Consider the following 21254-nt stretch of genomic DNA (forward strand, 5'->3'; position numbering starts at 1 on the left):
AGATTCATTGTAACCAAAAGCAGAGTTTTAATTGCCACCTTATATTAAAGAATTGAATTCGAGATTTATATCCTTACATTGAGTTTCAAAAGTTTTCAAAAACTACGTTTACAACTGTGTTGCAAGATTACAACCTATCTTTGAGTTATGATTTCAATTATAAATTATAACTGAATACTAGGAATTAATTAAAGTACAAAAATATTATTATATTTTTTTTTATTAATAGAAAGCAATACTCAAGAACTTTTTGCCATACTCAAACAAACAAACAATATATTTAGAAACGAATAGGTAATTCGTTTAGAAATTCGAATAGAAACGAATAGGTAATTAAAGTACAAAATATTATTATAATTTTTTTTCTTAATAGAAAGCAATACTCAACTTTTTGCCATACTCAAACAAACAATATATTTAGAAACGAATAGGTATTCTAACTGTTAGCAAACTAAAGCTATTGAAAAAAAATACAGCTTAGTTTCTGGTATCGTCTGCTATACACAAGAGATTAATTCATTACAAATCTAATAACTAAATATTAAGTCTACAAACGACAAACTTTCGCCAATGACATTGCGACACTTTTAAAATTCCAGGTCCATTAAATTATAAATTCAGGAAAGTTTGAATTAAAACACTAATACTCTGCAAAAAAAACTACGATGATAAATATAAAGATCAAATAAGAGTTTGGGAATATGAGTGAAAGATCAAAAACCAAACTTTTGGAACTTCATAAAATCCTTAGAAAGGAAAATATTAATTGCACTCTTTAAATGCAAATGAGATCTCTATGCCTTGGATGAAGAAAGCGACAGAAATAAAGATAGCTGTTCTTTGTTCATGCTTTAAAAACATGAAATCTGTCATTGTAATAATGTTTACTCGCCTTTTCCGCTCTCCATGTAACAATGTTTACATTTGTTTTACTTCATAAAGAGATGATGTTTACTCATGCTTAGGAATTTTGATGTTAATAAATATGTAAATTTTTGAAAGGTATTTCTAATAAAATTTCGGAAACTTTAATCAGTAATACTCTACACTTAATTTTGTTTTTCTTAATATTCAATGAAGAGAGTCGAATATTTATTCTTTGAATAGATAACCAAAAATATATGCTTTCTTAAAATGGTTGAGATTACAAACATAAAATTGTCATTTTACTAATCTAAATAAAAGTGTCAATTAAAATCAGAATTTCGTTATTTCGTTTCTAGTTATTCTTCAATTATTAATGTGATAATCCAAAAAGGGTAAAGGTTTAGTTATTATTTGCCTTAATTATTGAAGTAAGGTTAAGGCCTTATTATTTGAAGTAAGTTTAAATTTGTCTGTAAAAATTTAGATGAGGTACTGAATTCGTTAGTATGTAAGCCACATAGAGCCATAATCAAGAATCACCATATTAAAATGACGTCAAATGAAAAAGCATGTGGTCTTCGTAACAAAACTACTTGAGTCAAAAATTCTTGAGCAACACCGAAGTCACTAATTTTGTCCAAACTCTGAGTAATTGAAAGAAGGGCAATGTATTTATTAAAACTTAATATATGTATTTTCGAAATAAGCATGAAGATAGAACGTAAACTTTTATATGCATTTATATGCATATAATATTGAGACCATTGTTAGAGTAATGGTCTCAAGCTGTTGGCCCGCCGGTCACATGCGATGCACGAAAGAATTTTATATGGTCCACGGAAACATTTCAGTTATGTATTTGTTACGAATAGGGTGTTGTAAAGATTTCAAGATTTTAGTATTTGAAGTTCAAATTTATATTGTTTATATTTCCAATAAAAAGTTAAGGAATAATGCACCAGAAAATTTATAAATGGATATAATTGATTTACAGAGTGATGTAATTCTTATTATAAGATTTGAAAGACATTTTACTAAATTTCATTCGTCAAAAGTAAATAAAGTTACGAATTTTTGCGCTAAGATTAACCTTTTTTGAAATACGGTTATAGTTTCAGTTGAAAATTAAAAAGAAAAGAACGTAATCAACCGATGAGCATCTATAACCCATGATGAAGATAATTTCTAGTAATTGCTCTCCAAGGCTACAAATGTATTCAGAATCTAAACGTTATTAAATGTTCAGCTATAGTGATAAAAAAAAAAGAAGTTTATAATTTCATATATGCAAACATATGTACTTTTATTTACGTGCCGAAGAAAAAGTTATAAATAAGAGAAAGAGACTAGGTTTTTATTAATTATTCTCCAGTTTTTGTATCACTTGGTCAATTTCCTCTGAAAATCTAGAAATATTCATCATCTGTTTATTTTTTGTTTAAATTAAAGCAGTTATTTAATACGTGTGTGTGTGTGTGTGATTATGGCAAAGCCTCGAGGGCTATCTGCCTAAGGACTTTCTAAAAGAAACTGGCTCGTATACACGTTACACATGGGCAAAACGCCCACGCTGCCAGCCCGTTTGCGGTATTCGAACCTCGGACCGAACTACCAGTGTTCAACGACTTTAGCGCTCGGCCGCTGGTGAGCCCAAGTTATTTAATGAGTAATTAAACATGGTTTAATTATTTAGAAACTATATATCAGTCTGCAAATTTAACATTTAGTTGCCAGTGCATTTGAATTACAGAGTGTAACTTAAAAAAAAAATCTTAGAAGTGCCAAACTTTAGATTTCAGATAGAAAATAAATTTTAATTTTAATTTAGTTTCTTAGTGATGTTATGATTGCTGTTTACGTATGTTTCATAAATATTTAGTGAGCAATGTAGCGAATAGTTTATCCAACAGATGGCAGTATCTGCCAAGCTCCTTTGGTAATTGCCAATGCGCATGCGCAAGTGGAGTGTAAAAAGAAGTATGTTATTAGGAGAATGAGCTTTCGTTAATAATGTTGCTGCGCGTTTTCGCTGTGTAAATAAAAGTATATTTTTATATCATAGATGTTCTTTACTCTCTAATGCGAAGCACTAGGTTAGTGCACGAATCTCTTCTGATTCAGAAACCATTTTCAAACCGTGGATCACCACAACAAAAAGTGGCGTCCGTCTAACTGGACGCATTAGTTAGGTAAAGGACACTTTTGATGGTTTAACAGCAGAAATGGAAGCCTTGAAAGTAAGAAGAATACCACTGCGTGCAGCCTTCACGAAAGCATATAATAGCCTACATGGACATTTAAATGAGTCAGAATTGAACAGGGATGTTCTATTATCGTCCCTGGAAATTCTGGAAGATAAAGGAATTCGACTACAACAGTTGGATGAAGAAATATTGGATCTCCTATCAAAATCGAAAGAAGTCTCGCAAGAAGAACATACTAAAGAATTTGAGTCATGTGAGACTTACAAGGAGAAATTAATAGCAGCCAGGATGAAAGTGAAGCAATTCACTGTGAAACTAAAGAAAAATTTCGGTAAATGAAACCAGAACTGTTGATTCAAGAACAACGGCAACGAATTTGAAGCTTCCGAAAATAAATTTGATTGAATTTACAGGTGATCCACGACAATGGTTGAATTTCTGGAATACCTTTAGTAAGATACACGAAGATCCAGTGCTAGATGATCATTTGAAATTCGTATATCTGATCCAGGCTACTGCTGCCAAATCGAAAGCACGGGAAATAGTGCAGAGTTTCCCGACAACTAAAGAAAATTATCCGAAAGTCATCGAACATTTAAAGAATCGTTTTGGACGTGAAGATATTCTTATACAAGTGTACGTTCGGGATTTATTGAATCTTGTGTTGATAAATAATAATGCAACCAAAAAGGACTTTGCGCTATCATCGTTGTACGACAGTTTAGAAACAAAACTGCGTGCTCTGGAATCTCTCGGTGTGACTGAAGATAAATACGCTAGTGTTATTTTTCCGTCAGTTGAATCTTGCCTGCCCCCTGACATCTTACGCGTGTGGGAGAGGGAACGGGAGAGCTCGTCACAACAAGGTAAGAGCGATCTTGAATCTATTCTTCTGTTTTTGAAAAATGAAGTGATATCTGAAGAGAGAATTAAATTAGCGCGTTTTTCTTTTGATAAAAGTAGAAAATCTAAAAGTTACATTAATGATGAGTCTAATGTTCCTACTTGTAATGATTTGTATACAGGAGACAAATTTAAAGAAAATGCTCCTATTAAGAAAGTTGAGGAATCGTGTTTATTTTGTGATAAGCCACATTTAACAGAAAAATGTTTTAAAGCTAGTACGCTTACATATCAGGATAAAAAAGATTTAATATTTAAGAAGGGTTTATGTCTATTATGCTTGAAGAAAAACCATATTTCTCGTAACTGTAAGTCCATGGTTAAGTGTTTAATTTGCCAGAAAAGGCATTTGGCAGTAATGTGTCAACAAGTTCCTTCTCAATTGAAAGAGACTAAACAAGTAGAGCCTGTGGCGAAAAATGAGGTCAATGTTTTGGCTAGCACATCCGCGAGCTCCGATGTGTTACTACAAACATTAATCGTAAGGGTCAAAAATGGCAACAGGGAAAGGATAGTCAGAGGGATTATAGATACGGGTTGCGAGAGAAGTTATTTAACGAAAGATATTACAGATTCTTTGAAATGTAACAGTGTTGATGAAGTGAAATTAGTTCATAAATTATTCGGAGGTGTAGAAACAAAAGAAAAATTGCATTCTAAATATATAGTTAATTTGAGTAGCCTTGATAATAAATATGTATGTAGTGTGCATTGTTTAAGTGAATCTGTTATCTGTTCTGATGTTAAGAAAATACCTAAAGGTCCTTGGTTGAAAGAACTTCGTAAATTAAATATTCAAGTGTCAGATGTAGAGGGTAATGCTCTCGAAAACGAAAGTGACATTAAATTGTTGATAGGTTCTGATATTGCTGGAAAATTATTCACCGGAAATATTAAATGTTTACAAAGTGGTCCGGTCGCGATGGAAACAAGTTTGGGATGGATTTTAATGGGTAAAATTCCAGCGAAGGAATCTTCGGGTATAAATGATTCTCTTGCATGTGTTTGTTTATTGCTAAACGAAAGATCAGCAGAAAACTTGTGGAAGTTAGACGTTATTGGTATAAATGACCCAGTTGAGTCTAAAAAGAAAGCTGAAACTCATGAGGAGACCATGCAATATTTTGAGGAAAATTTGAATTTGGATTCAGACGGGAGATATGAAACTGCATTACCTTGGGTATTGGACCCCTCTCGCTTGTCTAATAATAAGACGTTGGCAGAAAAACGCCTGACTAATACGCGAAGGAAATTATTAGATTCGAACCAAATTAAAGTTTATCAGGAAGTATTTGATACTTGAAGGAACGAATTATTGAAGAGGTAAATGAAGGCGAAGTAGATAGAGAGCACTATTTGCCTCATAGGCCGGTTTTTAAAGAATCTAGCCAAACTACGCGAGTAAGGCCAGTTTTTGATGCTTCGGCACACGCCAAAGGAGAACTTTCCTTAAATGATTGTCTTGAGAAAGGTCCCAACCTAATAGAAATAATTCCAACATTGTTGAATCGTTTTCGGAAATATCCTCTTGCAGTAATTTCAGACATTGAGAAAGCCTTCTTGCAGATTGGTATAAGAGAGAAGGATAGAGATTATTTGCGTTTCTTTTGGAAAGGTGCAGAAGAAGAGAATACTAAAATTTACAGATATAGTCGCGTGGTTTTTGGGCTTAACTGTAGTCCATTTTTGTTAGCCGCTACGTTGAACTATCATTTAAATCGTGCCCCAGATCAGTTTGCAGTTACAGCCAACATTTTGAAGGAGTCCTTCTATGTTGATAATTGCCTGACTAGTTTTAAGAATGTTGAAGAATTGAATAGATTTGTACTAGAATCGAGAATGTTATTGTCACTGGGAAAGTTTAATCTTAGAGGATGGCAGTCGAATTGTGAAACCGAAATAATTCCCAACTCTAAATTAGATACACTCGTTTGCGTTTTAGGGTTAAACTGGGATTTGAAGGATGATACTCTTTCCTGTAAAATTGAGTCACTAAAGAAAGAGGAGATTGTCGCGAGTAAACGAACACTCCTTTCTTGCGCGCATAAGTTATTTGACCCAGTAGGCTTCCTTTCTCCCGTTACCCTGTTCCCAAAGGTGATATTGCAAGAGTGTTGGAAATTACGATTAAATTGGGATCAAAAATTGCCAGAACATTTAGAAAAGAAGTCCATACAATGGGTAAAGGAAATGAAACTGCTGTCTGATGTCAAAATTCCTAGATGGCTTAATATTGACAGATCGGTTAACGAAGATGTAAGTCTTCATGTTTTCAGCGATGCCAGCAAGCATGTCTATGCTACCGTGTATTTTCTTAAGAGTGAAGACCGAAAATAAGGTTTATTTAAATTTTGTGCAAGCACGCACTAGAGTTAAAACTTTAAAGAGTATATCCATTCCTCGTTTGGAATTATTATCCTGCTTAATCGGAGCACGCTTGGGACGTATGGTCTTTTCAGATTTGAACATGCCAAACTAAGAACATTCTTCTGGACTGACTCAACAACCGCTTTGTGCTGGATCCAGCGAGACGTACGGTGGGGAACTTTCGTTTGGAATCGTGTCCAAGAAATCAGAACACTTACAAAAATAGAAGATTGGCATTACATCCCTTCGGAGCTGAATGCCGCCGATCTCCCTTCTAGAGGCTGTTCAGTTAAACAGTTTTTGCTGTCGAAATGGTGGGAGGGCCCATCATGGCTGTTAGAACCAGAATCGTCATGGTCAAGAGGCACCGATTTGCCGGACGAAGAGATCATAAATTCAGAAAGGCGTAAATCAGTATTGACAACTCTTAACAAAGATTCTAAACCTGACAATTGGTATTACAGGTACTTTTCATCCATAAAGAAAATTGTACGCATGTTAGGTTGGATTCTTAGGTTTTACTTTTTAAATTACGAAGAATTACAAACGAAACCTCCAAAATTTTGTCAGTTTCGGAAATTGAAAGAGCTGAGATAACTCTTATGTTATTGGTTCAAAGAGAATCATTTAAGAGTGTGAACGATGATAAAATTAAAGACCTCAGACCTATAGTTGATCGTGATGGTTTGATCAGAGCTAAAACCAATATTTCTTATCGCGACGATACTGATGACTTTAAGTTTCCTGTCATTTTGCCATCTGATCATGCAGTAGTAAAATTACTAATAATGAATGCACATAATGAGCTGCTGCATGCTGGTACTTCTATGGTGATGTCTCATTTGCGGGAAAAGTATTGGATCCTCAAAACTTGTAAGACAGTACGAAACTGCATTAGAAAATGTGTTAAATGTCAAAGATTTAAATCCAAAAGTTGTGATGTAACTCCAGGAATTTTGCCGAAAGATAGAGTACGTGATGCAAATGATTTTGATATAGTGGGTGTCGATCTGGCAGGACCCATCTACCTTAAAGATGGTCGAAAAGCTTATATTGTTCTTTACACATGTGCGGTCTATAGGGCCATTCATCTGGAGTCAGTAACATCCTTGACAACTGAAGCTTTTTTCCAGTCATTGAGACGTTTCATTTCTCGTCGCGGAAGACCATCTATAATATACTCAGACAATGGCAGTAATTTTAAAGGAGCGGAGAGCCTTCTGCATACAATTGATTGGGAGAGTCTGCGATCAAAGGCCGCTGAGCAAAGAATTCAGTGGAAATTTATTCCTCCTTCCGCACCTTGGTGGGGCGGTTGGTGGGAACGTTTAGTTCAAATGGTGAAACAGATTCTGAGAAAAGTTCTAGGTCGTGCTGCCCTGGATTACGAGGAGTTGCTTACAGTACTATGCGACTGTGAGAGAGTAATCAATACTAGGCCACTTACCTACGTGTCGGAAGACGTTGAAGATTCATCCCCATTAACTCCAGAAATGTTCCTGCGGGAGATTTCCAAATCAGGAGTACCTGATATCGATAGAGTGGATAAGGAAAAACTGAGTAAACGAGCTAAGTATCTACAAAAGGTGAGAGAACAACTTACAGCAAGATTCCGTGTGGAATATCTAGGACAGTTACGTCAGCAGTCCATTAAAAACTCTATAGCTAAACCTCTCCAGGTGGGTGAAATTGTTCTACTTGAAGATAACAACAAAAAACGTGCTTTTTAGAACCTGGCGCGTGTCATAAAGCTGCTACCTGGTCGTGATGGACAAATAAGACTTGCTGTCATAAAAACAGAGACTTCTGAGTTTCTGAGACCAGTGCAAAGACTGTACAGACTTGAGCTGGATAACCCAGTCCAAAAGGATATGACTGAAAATATTCCTATGACTACCAGCAGTGGTAGAACTGTGAAATCAGTGATACGTCTGTGAAATGTTTTGTACTTGTTTGAATACTTTTTAATAATTTGATTTATTTTTATTTTTCTAGGTTTAGTATTATCTGTTAATATGTCTAGAAAATTATGGAATGCTGCATCTCCAGGTAAATTTGTATTTCAATTTAATTAGAACATCTTGGTAGGCATAATTTTATACTTCAATATTGTATACTGTACTATTATGCATATATTATACTTAACAGATGTGTGAATTTACCTCCCAGTAAATTCAGGTGGGAGGAATATGTAGCGAATAGTTTATCCAACAGATGGCAGTATCTGCCAAGCTCCTTTGGTAATTGCCAATGCGCATGCGCAAGTGGAGTGTAAAAAGAAGTATGTTATTAGGAGAATGAGCTTTCGTTAATAATGTTGCTGCGCGTTTTCGCTGTGTAAATAAAAGTATATTTTTATATCATAGATGTTCTTTACTCTCTAATGCGAAGCACTAGGTTAGTGCACGAATCTCTTCTGATTCAGAAACCATTTTCAAACCGTGGATCACCACAACAAGCAAATTAAATATTTATTTAAGAAATTTTAATTTCTTAGTAAAATGTTTCATAAAAAGAAAATGCTGGCCAGTCAGCATTCGTTTCGCATGCAGTTTGAGACTTCTGCGTTAGAGCTTATATAAACTAGCCGAATTCTGAGAATCTAAAAAATTAACTTCTGTATTGGGTAATATACTCGTATGATATACATCATGTTTAAAGCATTAAAAATCTCGTACGAACAGCTAAACGTACGAGAGTGTTAGGTGAAATGTAAAAAAAAATTAATGCCTAATCATCTTCGAAGTAATATCTGTCAAAAACAACACACTTGCACGAAGAACTCAATCCTAGCTGAGTACTGAAACTGATCCTTTTCCAAATTAACACTTGCATACTTCTGACTTTCAGGAAGCACTGAGAAGCTGTCTCAACTGACGTGTTTTATAATATTTATGTCAATGTTTTGGGTAAGTTTTGGGCACCATCGTTTTTGAATTATCTGAAAACACGTAGGACATTGTGGATAAGATAGAACAGAGAACATTCGAAAATAGGAAATCTGATAAATAAAGTATTTATTGCATGAAAGCTATCTTTATCTGATAAAAGAAATTCAAGGTTAATTCTCCAAACGTTTCTTGCGTGTTATCGCGCTAAATGGCTAAAAGAAAATTTTATTTGTAAAAAGATAGACTTATGCTATCCCAAATGATGTTTCTTTCTGCATTTAAGTTATTAATTTCCAGTGTTAATTGTTATACAGTTATAATTATTGATTTCACAACATTTTCCTTAATATGATGAATAATTGATTTTTAAAACTGTTCAGAGACATTAGGATTTTTTTGAAGCAGGAAAGATGAAAAATGAGCAACGCCCTCGCCTGGAGTCAAACCACAGACCTGTGGAATACGCGCCCAGCGTGCAGACCAGCACACTACGAAGGTATGCTAAGAAGGCTGGAGAAATGCCTTATATACTCCCCCTTTAAAGGGAGACTGGGTCTTTAGGGAACCCAATCGCCACATCCTGGGTATGGAGAATCATCATCCATCACCCTTTTAGTTCTGGCGCCACTGGAGTGTCATTAAGTTATTTCGAAGCAAGCGAGATGAAAAATGAGCAACACCCTCGCCGGAAATCGAACCGCGGACCTCTGGAATACGCTCCCAGCGTGCATACCACTACTCCACGAAGGCACGCTAAGAAGGCTAGAGAAATGCCTTATAACTATATAACTGTTGATTTACGCATATATTATATATACGAGCTCAATTTTGTCTCTGGCCTTGCAATTGGTATTCAGTATATTACTGGAATATAATTTATTTTTACCAAAAACGTTCCTTTCTAAAACCTGTAAGTGGAAATTGTTAGCCTCTTTCACTTCATGATTTAATTGAATTATTCTAATGAGTTGCCAAACACATCGCAGAAACCAATATAGTTGTTAGTTAACCTTGCAGGAGAGTTTCCTGTTTCAGCTGAGAATTACTGCAATTTTTGTAAACTTTGACAGCATAGCTTCTGTGTTACGTAAAAAAAATGGTTATTTAAAGATATTTTATTATAATCATGGCTGTACAAATACTGATCATTGTGTCAGAAGGGACACAGGATTTTCAGATCGTTATATAAGGAAATGACCTTTCACGAAACAATACTATATTAAATTTACCGCAGCTAAATGTTATTCCTTTCAAAAGATCCTTTATTAAACTGTGACATGTTGTTCATAAAATTTTTAAAATCACTGAAATTTTTTATTTTGCATTTAAGAAATGTATTTTTCAACCCACTTAAAAATATGTGTATAATAGTGAATATTTACGTCTTTTAAAATTTCATTTTTTATTGATTGCACTTTTTTTATAAGTAAGACAATAACTTTCTTAGACAGGCATAAGGTGTAAAGGCTTAAACATTATGTTTTTTTATTTTTTATTTATTTATTTATTTTTTTGGTAAATTTAATGAATTCTATAAAATGTGAATATTGTGATTTTATTTAAAGCAGCTGCATTTTATTTTAATTTTAGTTTTTTATTTCTCTTTCATGTATTTATGTTTCAAAGTTTATGCATTTAATTACTTTGTGAGGATTACGTTAATTTTATTAACAGTTAAATTTTAAGTTCCTTTCCTGTCGATTCTTAACTTCAACTTGCTACTTCCGGCCAGAACGTAGTTTTAGAATCACGTCTGAATACATAATGAGGAAGAGCGGTATTTAACCGCGAAGTTCTTCGGTCTTAGAGAGAGAGATACCAGGTATTCTGTCTGCACGCGTCCGCCTTTTTAGGCTACTCTCTCGGAAGCTATTATTACGCTCAGCCGTACTTTAGGCCCTTGATAGCTTCGCAGTCAAGTAGCGTTAAGGGGCCAACTCGATTAGAATCTTAGTTTAGATTAGTTTTAGTTTAATTCTTAGCCTTTTCAGTTCAAGCCCAAGTGTCGGCTTTTATTGTATACTCCAAGACGGAGTTCTGTTAAATCTTATTGGAATAATAAAGGGTTAGTTACCCTTCCATGTTGTTGTTTCTTGTCACACGAACTCAAGCGATTATTCGCTTATCAGTCCTTAAGATTCTTCACGTTCAACTGTAACTTAGCATTTACAAAGTGGGGAACTCCACAACTTATTATAACATGAAATTTTGGTTATTATTATTATTTAACAGAAAATAGATCTAATTAATGATGGATGTGTGTAATAATTGTTAACCATTGGTAAATCTAGTTAATGATGGATGTGGGCAATATCTCTTAACACTGGTGAAGGCCATTTGTTACCTTTCATTTCCAACTGAATCTGAACTAACGTGAACCTGTTGTAACGTCAATTTGATGCTTATGAAGAATAATTTCATCTGTCTGTTACATTTTCGGGAAAGCTTTTCCTAAATCTATACAACATCTACCACATAAAAGCATGAATGGAATTTATTCATGCCTTTAAAAAGAATGAGTAAAATACCTAATATACCGAGGAAAGAAAAAACACCTATAATTATATTTTGCAAAACTTCAGTAACAGTGTTCCATTTAGTGTACCACTTAGTAACAATTTTTGTACTTTATGTACGTATTAACGCTTGGAAAGAAAGTAAAGAAAGCTTTTTAAGTTGAAGTAGTTAAAATTAGGCATTAGGAAAGTATTTTATTATAGATTTTAACAGTATAACTGATAAAAAAACCCAAATAATTGCGATTATAATTTAGAGGATTTAATTATTGGAAGATGAAAAATGATATGACGCTGATTGAACATGCAAGTCTGCTGGGTTCATAAAGGCTATAAGGTGAAGGTATGCAAGAAACTCTATCTTATCTTAACGTACTGTGGCACAAAAGTATAATAGAGCCATCTACGGCTTCAGAAATAAATATCTCCTTGAATTAATGACTTATATTTTTGCAAGCATAGGTATTTAAGAGAATATCCTTAAAGAAATCATCACATCTGTCGTGCGAGCTCTTGAGGTGAAAGAGACTGACACATCAAAAGAGCATTCGAAAGATTTGCGGTTTGACTCCTGGCAGGAGTTTATTTACCATGTTTTTAGCTCCAAAATGCATAAAGCTGGATTCAGATTAGAAGTGATGCAGAGTTCAGTAGCTAATAGGAAAAACATTCAGAATAGTTTTAGGGATGATTGAAAATTGATTCTTATTTCTTCTTCAGATTAAGGAGGACATCGAAAACTCCCATACTTGATGTTATTTTAAGTTTCTTCTTTTTATTCATGTTTCGCGTTGGTTCTTGGCATTTCAAGCTTGTAACAATCAAATTCGGTTTGATTTGGCTTATCCTGATTGCTACTTTGTTTAGTCGTCATGGTATTCGTTTAACAACTTCTTTAATACATCAAATATAAGACATTTCTAAATTCAAAGCTTATAACTTCACATATAGAAATTTTCCGGAACTCTTCTTTCACTATAATCTGTATAAAAATAACAGTTAATAATATTTAATACATACATGCATGTATATATGTACATAAATAAAAAAAATCTGATGTGTGCACCACATGACTTCCTTGTACGGAATATTAAATTATACCCATTTTTTTCTTGCGTTTCATTTAATGTATTGGATTGAATTAACTCTACTTCTACTAAATAATTGGCAACCTCAAAATCAACATTCTAAATTTGGTGATCACCCCCTAAATTCATCTGTTCTGCCAAATTCCAGATTTTTCTATGTTACGTAACGTCTTAATGCAGATACCCCTTGTCCAATGAAATTAATTGTAAACCAAAACTCTCGAACTGAAACTATCAGCTCCCTTCCTTCTTCATTTGAGTTGTAGCGTTCTTTTTCGCTTACGCTTTCGTGCTCAGTGTTCTCTGCTTAACACGCTACTTTTCCATGTTGCTTCTTATTTTTCTAAGATGACGTCTTACTTTAAAATGGAAATTATTGCATTCTACTATAATTAAGAAGTGTATCCTGTCTGAAAAAGGGTGATTTGATACACGTAAAAAATACGTGATTCGTGATACGTGAAGAATTGTGATTCTTCAAAGTCAGTTGTGCTAAGTGCTTCATCATGTTTTTCCACTTGGCTGTACGTTCAAGTCACTACGGTCTTCTCTACCATCTACGCAATATCGAAAGCTGTTAAAAGTTCCAGTGTCTTCTTCTACACATTTGGAATCATTATATATATATATATATATATGTGTGTGTGTGTGTGTGTGTGTGTAAGAAAAATAAAGAATATGTAAAAGATTAAATTAGCAGGTTGAATTAATTTCCCTTCTCTATTCTAAATCTAGCAACATCTATTTGCACTGCGTCATTTCGTAAAAAATGTATGTCCTATGACTCTTACGTGATTATTATGACGTAAATGGAACTAAAACTCAATCAGCCAATTTTAATTTTAGAGCAATATTAACTGTCCAATCAAAATGCTTTGGAAACCAAAACTAACTCAGTTTGACTTAAGATTTCATCTTGAACATAACGCACTTGCTTTCTACGCTATGGCCTAGCTGGACTGCTGTCTGTCTGCTGCTTCGTTCTTGCTGAAAAGTCATTTAATGTGCCGACTTGTGTGTAGCCGCTACGTGTTGCTGAAAAGCTGAAAATAAAACTGAAGATTTAATCTGCCTTCGCCTCCAATTTCCTGGTCATTGCTTCTGAGTTTGAATATATTACATATATATATTTAGTCAGCTACATGGGTTTTTCCTTTTTCTGATTTCGTTTAAATAGTGATGTATTTTTATAAAATTTTAATAGCTGTAAACATAAATCGTGTTCTGAGGGAAACGAACGAAGAAACAAGGATTTCTATTTTCAGTTAAATTCACGTAATTCTTTCAGTTAAATTCGTCCCGAGATCCTGGAAACCTAAGAAGAAAAAACTTTAATTTATACATACAGAATGGCAATGTAAGGCTTCTTCGATGACGTTTCTCACAGCTGTCTGATGCGCAATCATCGTCATTCAAAATTCAGTGTGAAGTTTGATGCAGATGATGTCTGTATTCTGATGATATTTTTCACAGTTTGAGTTGGAGCTAAAAAGAATACGAAATACTAAACTATTAAACGCAGAGCGTCTTCTGATGCGGTAATTACAAATCAAGCAAGAGAAGAGGTCTGATAGGATGGCTCTTATTTGACAGCGAAATGCTCCATCCTTTCGGCATACCAACGTGGTGTAACAGTATCACAATCGGCACGTATTCAAGAGGTGCAGGTTCGAGTCCCGGCGAGGGCATTGCACGTTTTTCTGTCTCCTGCTTCAAAATAATCTAATGACTGTACAACTAATAACCCAAATTCACGGTTACAGATAATAAAAAAAATCATATTCAAAAGATGGGACTATAAAATACTGAACTGAAATTTAATTTTTGTAATAAAGCATCTACATTTTAAAATTAGGCAGAAAAAGTGTTCTATGCTTAATACGATTAATCTCATATTTATTGTTCTGAACGCATTGAAAAATTAATTTCTTGCCTATACATTTCTATAATTAACTCCCTGTTTTTATTGTTTATGCTTTAAGCATATAATTTTACCCACCATTTACTCTTACACCCATTTAATCCTTTCCAGCAGCCCAAAAGGTAACAGTAAAATCTTTTCATGAGTGAACTAGTGAGAGATTTCGAAATTTCATTACAATGCTCCAGGGAGCTTAGTTCAATAAGAATACCATTTGTGGCTTTATAATGAGTTTAGTTAATACACGAGTTCCAAAAAACATTAAACGCAATTCCCCGTAACTTAATCTCATTAACGCACCCCTTCGATTCTTGTAATTTAATTACGAAACGAATAATTCTTTCGGATGTCTTAAGCGAAAAAGGACTGTTTTTTTTTTTCATTTTGTCATTCTACTGGTATAAATGAATCAATGCGACAGAAATACATACCTAGATCCTGGATGGATTTCGATGACGTTTTGTTTCTTGACCCACTTGACGTTGATTGGCCCATTGCCGGTGACGTCACAGGCCAAACGTGCAGCTTCTCCTTTACGGATTGCTAGTTGACCTTTGGGCACTGAAACTTTGGGCGGCACTGTAATTACAAATGTACTATTAGTCGAAGAAAAAAGTGTATACTTTATATACTCATTTGTTAACACACCTTAAAAAGTTAATTTTAAACAGTGTAATTTCCTATAGTTTTAGATTCATTTAAAAGCTTTCTTCTTTTTTTTCGTTAATTGCTGCTATTTTTACTGTTTCCTACATCTCCAACTTTTGAGTTTCTCAATTTTTCCTCGCTGTGTTATACTGCAACCAATAGCATGTGAATAGAAGAAACGGTTTTTCGCTTTTGAAACTTCTACACGTTAACTTGCCCATTCTATGCAACCTGTGCATTGCATTACGTTACCAGTGTATTCATCATCCATGCGTTCTGACAGATTATCAGTTATCAGAGGTGTAATGCTCCGTAAGATCTTTGATTCATCTTTCAAATTAAAATAGTAGGTTGCTTAATTATTTGAGCGATTCAACCTTCTAGAACTTCTCAAGAACATATATCTTGATTTTCGTTTTTAGTAATACCTGTAACTGGTGAAATGGATAATAAATCTAACCAAACTGGCGTTTATTATAGGCATTTTAATTATCATTGTAATTAATGAAAAATCGTTAAAAATTATAAATAACATAGTAGAACATTCATTTGTGTCCTAGCAAGGACTAGTCGCTTGTGTCCTAGCATATTATTAAATTTCAACCATAAAAATGAATTTTCTTAAAACTTTTTACTTACGTCCTGAATGAAATAAATCAAAACTTATATTTCAGTAAGAATAATTAATTCTATCATTAGTCGCGTTTTACTGATAACCTAAAGAGCACCTGCTATTTTCCGAAATCAAGTCAGTCCATCATCTTTGCCTCGCACAAATACTTCCAAGCTTAAGATGTGAATTTAATTCTAAATGAGTGTGTCCACTTTAAAAAGTAAATATATACGGTTTTATGATCACAAGAATACATGCAGTTCAGAGATTTTAACATTTTACTGATGACAGAGGGCCATTGTCGAGCATGAGTTTACATAATTAGACAGTACATACTGTTTAGCGTAAAATTTGACTATATTCAAATATATAGCTCGATTAATTGCCCAAGTTAACACCGCTGAGATTGAATAGTTCCCGAGCTGCAATTTTCGCAATTTAGACTTTTATTATTAACATCCTGTGTCAAAGATGTGTCATTAAATACAGTTATTATAAGACTATATTTATCTGTCAAATTTAATCTCTAAATAGAATGATAAAGTTGCAGGATGCTACAATAGAAATACAAAATATATTCAGAATTTAATTTTTGTTCGGTTGCTTTAGGGCTGTTGTCCCGATTCCAGCCATAGAGGATGGATTCTTTTATCTCTTTCTGTGCCCAAAACAGAAAATTAGATTACGTTGATGCATCCTTCTACATGTTTAATATGTTCATGGTAATCCATTGCCATGCCGCTGGGAAAATGTGATCTGTTACGTAAATATCAGCTTCTCTTTTTTTGGGTGATTGGTTTTAAATATAAGTGCAGAAATCTTCAATTTTGCGATGTGTATAGAGAAGATGCCCTGAATGATAAAATGGTAGACAGCATTGGGAATGCAAAGAATGTTAAGCTAAAAGAAAGAAACTTTTTAGAGTAATCGGTAATTTGGTGCAAGCCATGGGAAAGAAAATTTGTCAAAACAAAAGTGTTGCAATTTCAGCATTTTGAGTTTTCAAGAGATTTCAAGATTATCTCCAACGAAATTGTATTCATGTCGGTTGGAGTTTCAGAAACTGTACATCTATTGCCTGTCAAAGATGTTGATTGAAAAACATAAAAAGAAGCATCTTGTCATTTCTTTGATTTTCACTCGATAAAGTGGAAAACGCGATGAATTCTAAGTCAAATATTTACCAACGAGAGGCAGAGTGGCTTGTTAGTCTTCAAGTAGAAGAATATGAAGGAAATCACACATCATCCTTCATAAAGAAAAATATTAAGCAGACACATTTCAACCCGAAAGTTCCCGAATTCAAGTTATTTTGGAGGGGAATACAAGTAGCTTTATTTTCAAATTCTTTTCTACTACAAATACAGAAAAAATATATCAAGGTATTTCATTAGAATAAACGGATCATCTTTCATACAACTAGATGAAACGGAAAGGGAATTACATAACTAAAAATGATCCTCGTTTTTGGAAATTTCTATAGCGATGATCATGTCAAAGACGTTGTCCATACATGGTTTCATTGCTTACTGTACACCGTAAATACAGAAAAACTGGTTTCTCGCAGTTCAAATTGAATAAATGTGGTTAATAAAATGTGGTTTAATAAAAGTGAAATAAATGTGGTTTAATAAAAATGAAAATTATACAAGAATATAGTTGAAGAATGTAAAAATCCAAAGAAAATAAAAGCATTTTAAAAATTACCTTTTGATCCTTATAAAAAGCAGCTGCAACATACAATTTAGATACCGTATGTAAATACCCTTAGTTTAGCTGAAACTGGCATCAGCATTTTCAAATGCAATATAAAACATATATTTTAAATTTGTATTTTTATAAAAATCACAGTCAGATTTTTTTATTGTAAAATGAAATCCAAAACGCAAGTGGCAGATAATTGCAATAAATACTTATGTATAATCATAGAAAAAAATGAAGTTTAGTGATCTTGTATCTGCTTTTTATTTCAGCACATTTATAATTCAAATAAATTTCAGTTGACAAAAATTATTTAGTTCTTTAGAAATTTAGGTATAGCATAATAAATGTATAAGAGTATTAAGAGTGTTCGTATTTTATTTATTCTGTGCAACTACATAGAACTGCATTGTAGCTAAATACACGCATAATTTAGCTTGTATTTGTATTATTTAATATGCAATACATCAAATTTTATTTTTGTTCTATTGAAGGAGAACCTATATTATAAAAACTGCAAAATAATATTAATTTAAGAAAGGATCAATGTAAAGGTAATACAGGAAAATACTTTAATAATCCAAAAAACGTACACAACCGACAGCGAGTAAGAATGAAAATTTAATTTTCTTTAAAAAATTTCCGCTTGAAACTAAATATGAGCTATAAATCTTCCAGTTTATCCTATTAAAAGTTGCTCTGCACGCAAACATAATTAAATTTCTGATGTTCTTTTTTAAATATTTTTCTCTCGCGAAATAGCATTTTTTGCAAGCTATAAACTCGGTATTATTTTTAGACGGTTAATGTTTAGCGTTTCTGAATTGCTGCTTTTGCATAGGAATCCTAACATATCGTAAATATAATTACACCTAGACAAAGCTTTCGGATTGATTCCAAAGCCACTAAAATATGCTTTTAATTTCAATATCTATTAGCAAATAAGATTGTTCATTAAGTTTGAATAAAACGATAAATATTTTCATACATTTTTTTTTCTTTTCACATTTTTAGCGTAATAGTAATTTTCTTTACAAACTTTCCGGCTATTTTGCAGCTTCTTGGTTTTAGTACAAATCTCAAATTTTGACGGGCTTGCCTAAACTTACGAGAACATGGGTTGATTACTTGCAAGAACATGACTACTGCAACTACATATGCATTGTTCCACTATTTGGATATGTTGGCGATTTCCGAGGAGTATTGGGGTTTTTCAAGACGTTTGGACGACCTCTGTACTTCGAAACATTGGTTGACATCAAGTTACTAATACAATTTCTGTACAAGTTTGTTGATGGTCATCAAAGAAATATACAAGTCAGGTTTAAAATTGTCTGCACAATCTGAGGAATTTTCTGCTATTTAAATCTCTCCGTAATTAACGTATATCATGGTAATGATATACGATATTACTAGAATGCGTAATATCGGAGTAATATGTAGGTTGAGTAAGAGTTTATGAATAAATTCGTTTAATATCTAAACCAGTGTTTACATCACACGAAGTCTGGTGTAATCCTGCCGTAAGGTTCTTCATTTTCCAACTGAATAATGTTTGTAGTTTTGCTAAGAGCATCTCCGTCAGTCGAATTGCTAACTCCTAGAATGAAACAAATTCAATATTGCATTTTCTGTAAATTTTGCTTTTAGTATTCTTTTCGAAAATAATGTTTGCAGGCCATTTTTATATTTCACTGCAAATCCAGTGCTATATTCCAGAAATAATAATCAATCCATAATGAAACTAAAGGTTGACTTTTTTCCCCTTAAAATTTATGCTGAATGATAAAACAAAAGATAACATTTTAAACTATAAGCAAGTTAGTGAAAATAAAAAATATAAAAATTTCACAGTATAGTTATTTAAATAAAACAATTTAACTTAATGACAGAAACCTGAACAAACGAAATTATCATTAAAGGAGATGATTACCCAAGTCAGTACGTCTTTCTAAAATGATTTATGTTTATCAGAAATATGCGAGACGATTCCTTTCATATATTGCTTCTCCGGTAGTTTATAGGAATTGCCATATGCATGCTTATTCTGTTGTCTGATCGGAAAATCCGCTATTAAATTACTGGAGCCGCTCTATTGAGCAGCTATAGCCGGAGTGGTTAGCTAACTGGATGACATATTGAGAGGATACTCCGAGTTCGAATCCTGGAAAAGCATGGATGTTCGTAAGTATACAGTGTCTGTGTGTCAGGGGACACTCAAAATACTGGCGAGCTTAAAGTCCTCCCGAGTGATTTAGTGGTAGAGGAAAAGAGTAGGAGACCCTCGGACAGTCTTCAGAGTGCTGTCCATAAGTAATTGCACAGCAGTTAGTACGGTAAGACTATATCTGTGTGACCAATAGTGGAATTATCTTGTCCTGCCCACTACTTGTTAGGTGACTAGAACTAACTGTTATGCTCTACATCTGTGATTTCTAATCTAAAAATAGTACTTGAACATTAGGCGAGAAGTTCTTTTAAGTACACTTTTATCCCCTTTCTATCACTCCTTTTCCCTTTTATTACTCATTTTCTAAATGTAGATTATCCCCGTTGTAAAGTTAGATATGATCACTCTACGAAAATATGTAAAAGAATGGACTTAACATTTAAGTTAATTAATTCGTATGTTTTATGTAAACAATATAGATGAGACAGAAACTTGATATTTAGTGAAAGTAAAATAATATGAGGAATTGAGAGGGAATTCATAAATTACTTTCTCTATCAGTGAACTACAATTTCGATTATCTACTGATAGACTGATGATATTCAGAAAGTGAATAAAACAAAATAGCTTCTTGTTATTAGGCAAATTGCCCGTCTCACTTAAAATTCACACAGCGAAAGACGACAACTTAAACAACCGGACTTAAATTAAAGTCCGGTTGTTTAAGTTGTCGTCTTTCGCTGTGTGAGTTCTTGTAACATGACTGGCAGAACGTCCTGCTGGCAATCACAACATCCGTGTTCAAATTCCGGGGAAAGCATAGTTGATTTATCGTATTCTTTGGCTCCGAAAAAGACTAAATGTCTCTGCAGTGAAGCCCGTCTAAATATGCGGTAGACGATAATTCATTGCTTCCAAGATTAGGCGCTTCTTGTTATTAGGCAAATTGCCCGTCTCACTTAAAATTAAAAAATCTGGTTGTTTAAGTTATCATCTTGTGTGAACGCCGTGTGAGTTCTTGTAACATGACTGGTAGAACGTCCTGCTGGCAATCACAACATCCGTGTTCGAATTCCGGGGAAGGCATAGTTGATTTATCGTATTCTCTGGCTCCGAAATGACTAAATGTCTCTGCGGTGAAGCCCGTCTAAATATGCGGTGGACGATAATTCATTGCTTCCAAGATTAGGTCGATTAGTTAGATTGGGTTTCGCTCCTCTCTCTTAACCTCTCTTTAACATTTCTTTAATCTTAAACCAGGTTTTTTAATTTTAGGGGGGTGGGGGGAAAATAATTGCCTTACACCATGCGTGAACTTGTAATGTAATTGGCATAGCGTCCGGCTGATAATAAGAAGAGCTGTAG

General features: G+C 33.7%; 1 protein-coding gene across 1 annotated transcript in view; it reads right to left on the bottom strand.

The window, feature by feature from the left end:
- LOC118192736 (cell adhesion molecule Dscam1-like) overlaps window positions 1-21254 on the bottom strand; it is a 329595-nt gene that overhangs the window by 102456 nt on the left and 205885 nt on the right. The window contains exon 5 of the mRNA XM_085812762.1: window positions 15189-15336. Coding sequence (XP_085668888.1) covers window positions 15189-15336 — 148 coding nt within the window. The remainder of the gene's footprint in view (window positions 1-15188; window positions 15337-21254) is intronic.

The sequence above is a fragment of the Stegodyphus dumicola genome, chromosome 3, assembly GCF_044657685.1.
Source record: "Stegodyphus dumicola isolate Sdum_Otavi_A_Nest chromosome 3, ASM4465768v1".
NCBI lineage: Eukaryota > Metazoa > Arthropoda > Arachnida > Araneae > Eresidae > Stegodyphus > Stegodyphus dumicola.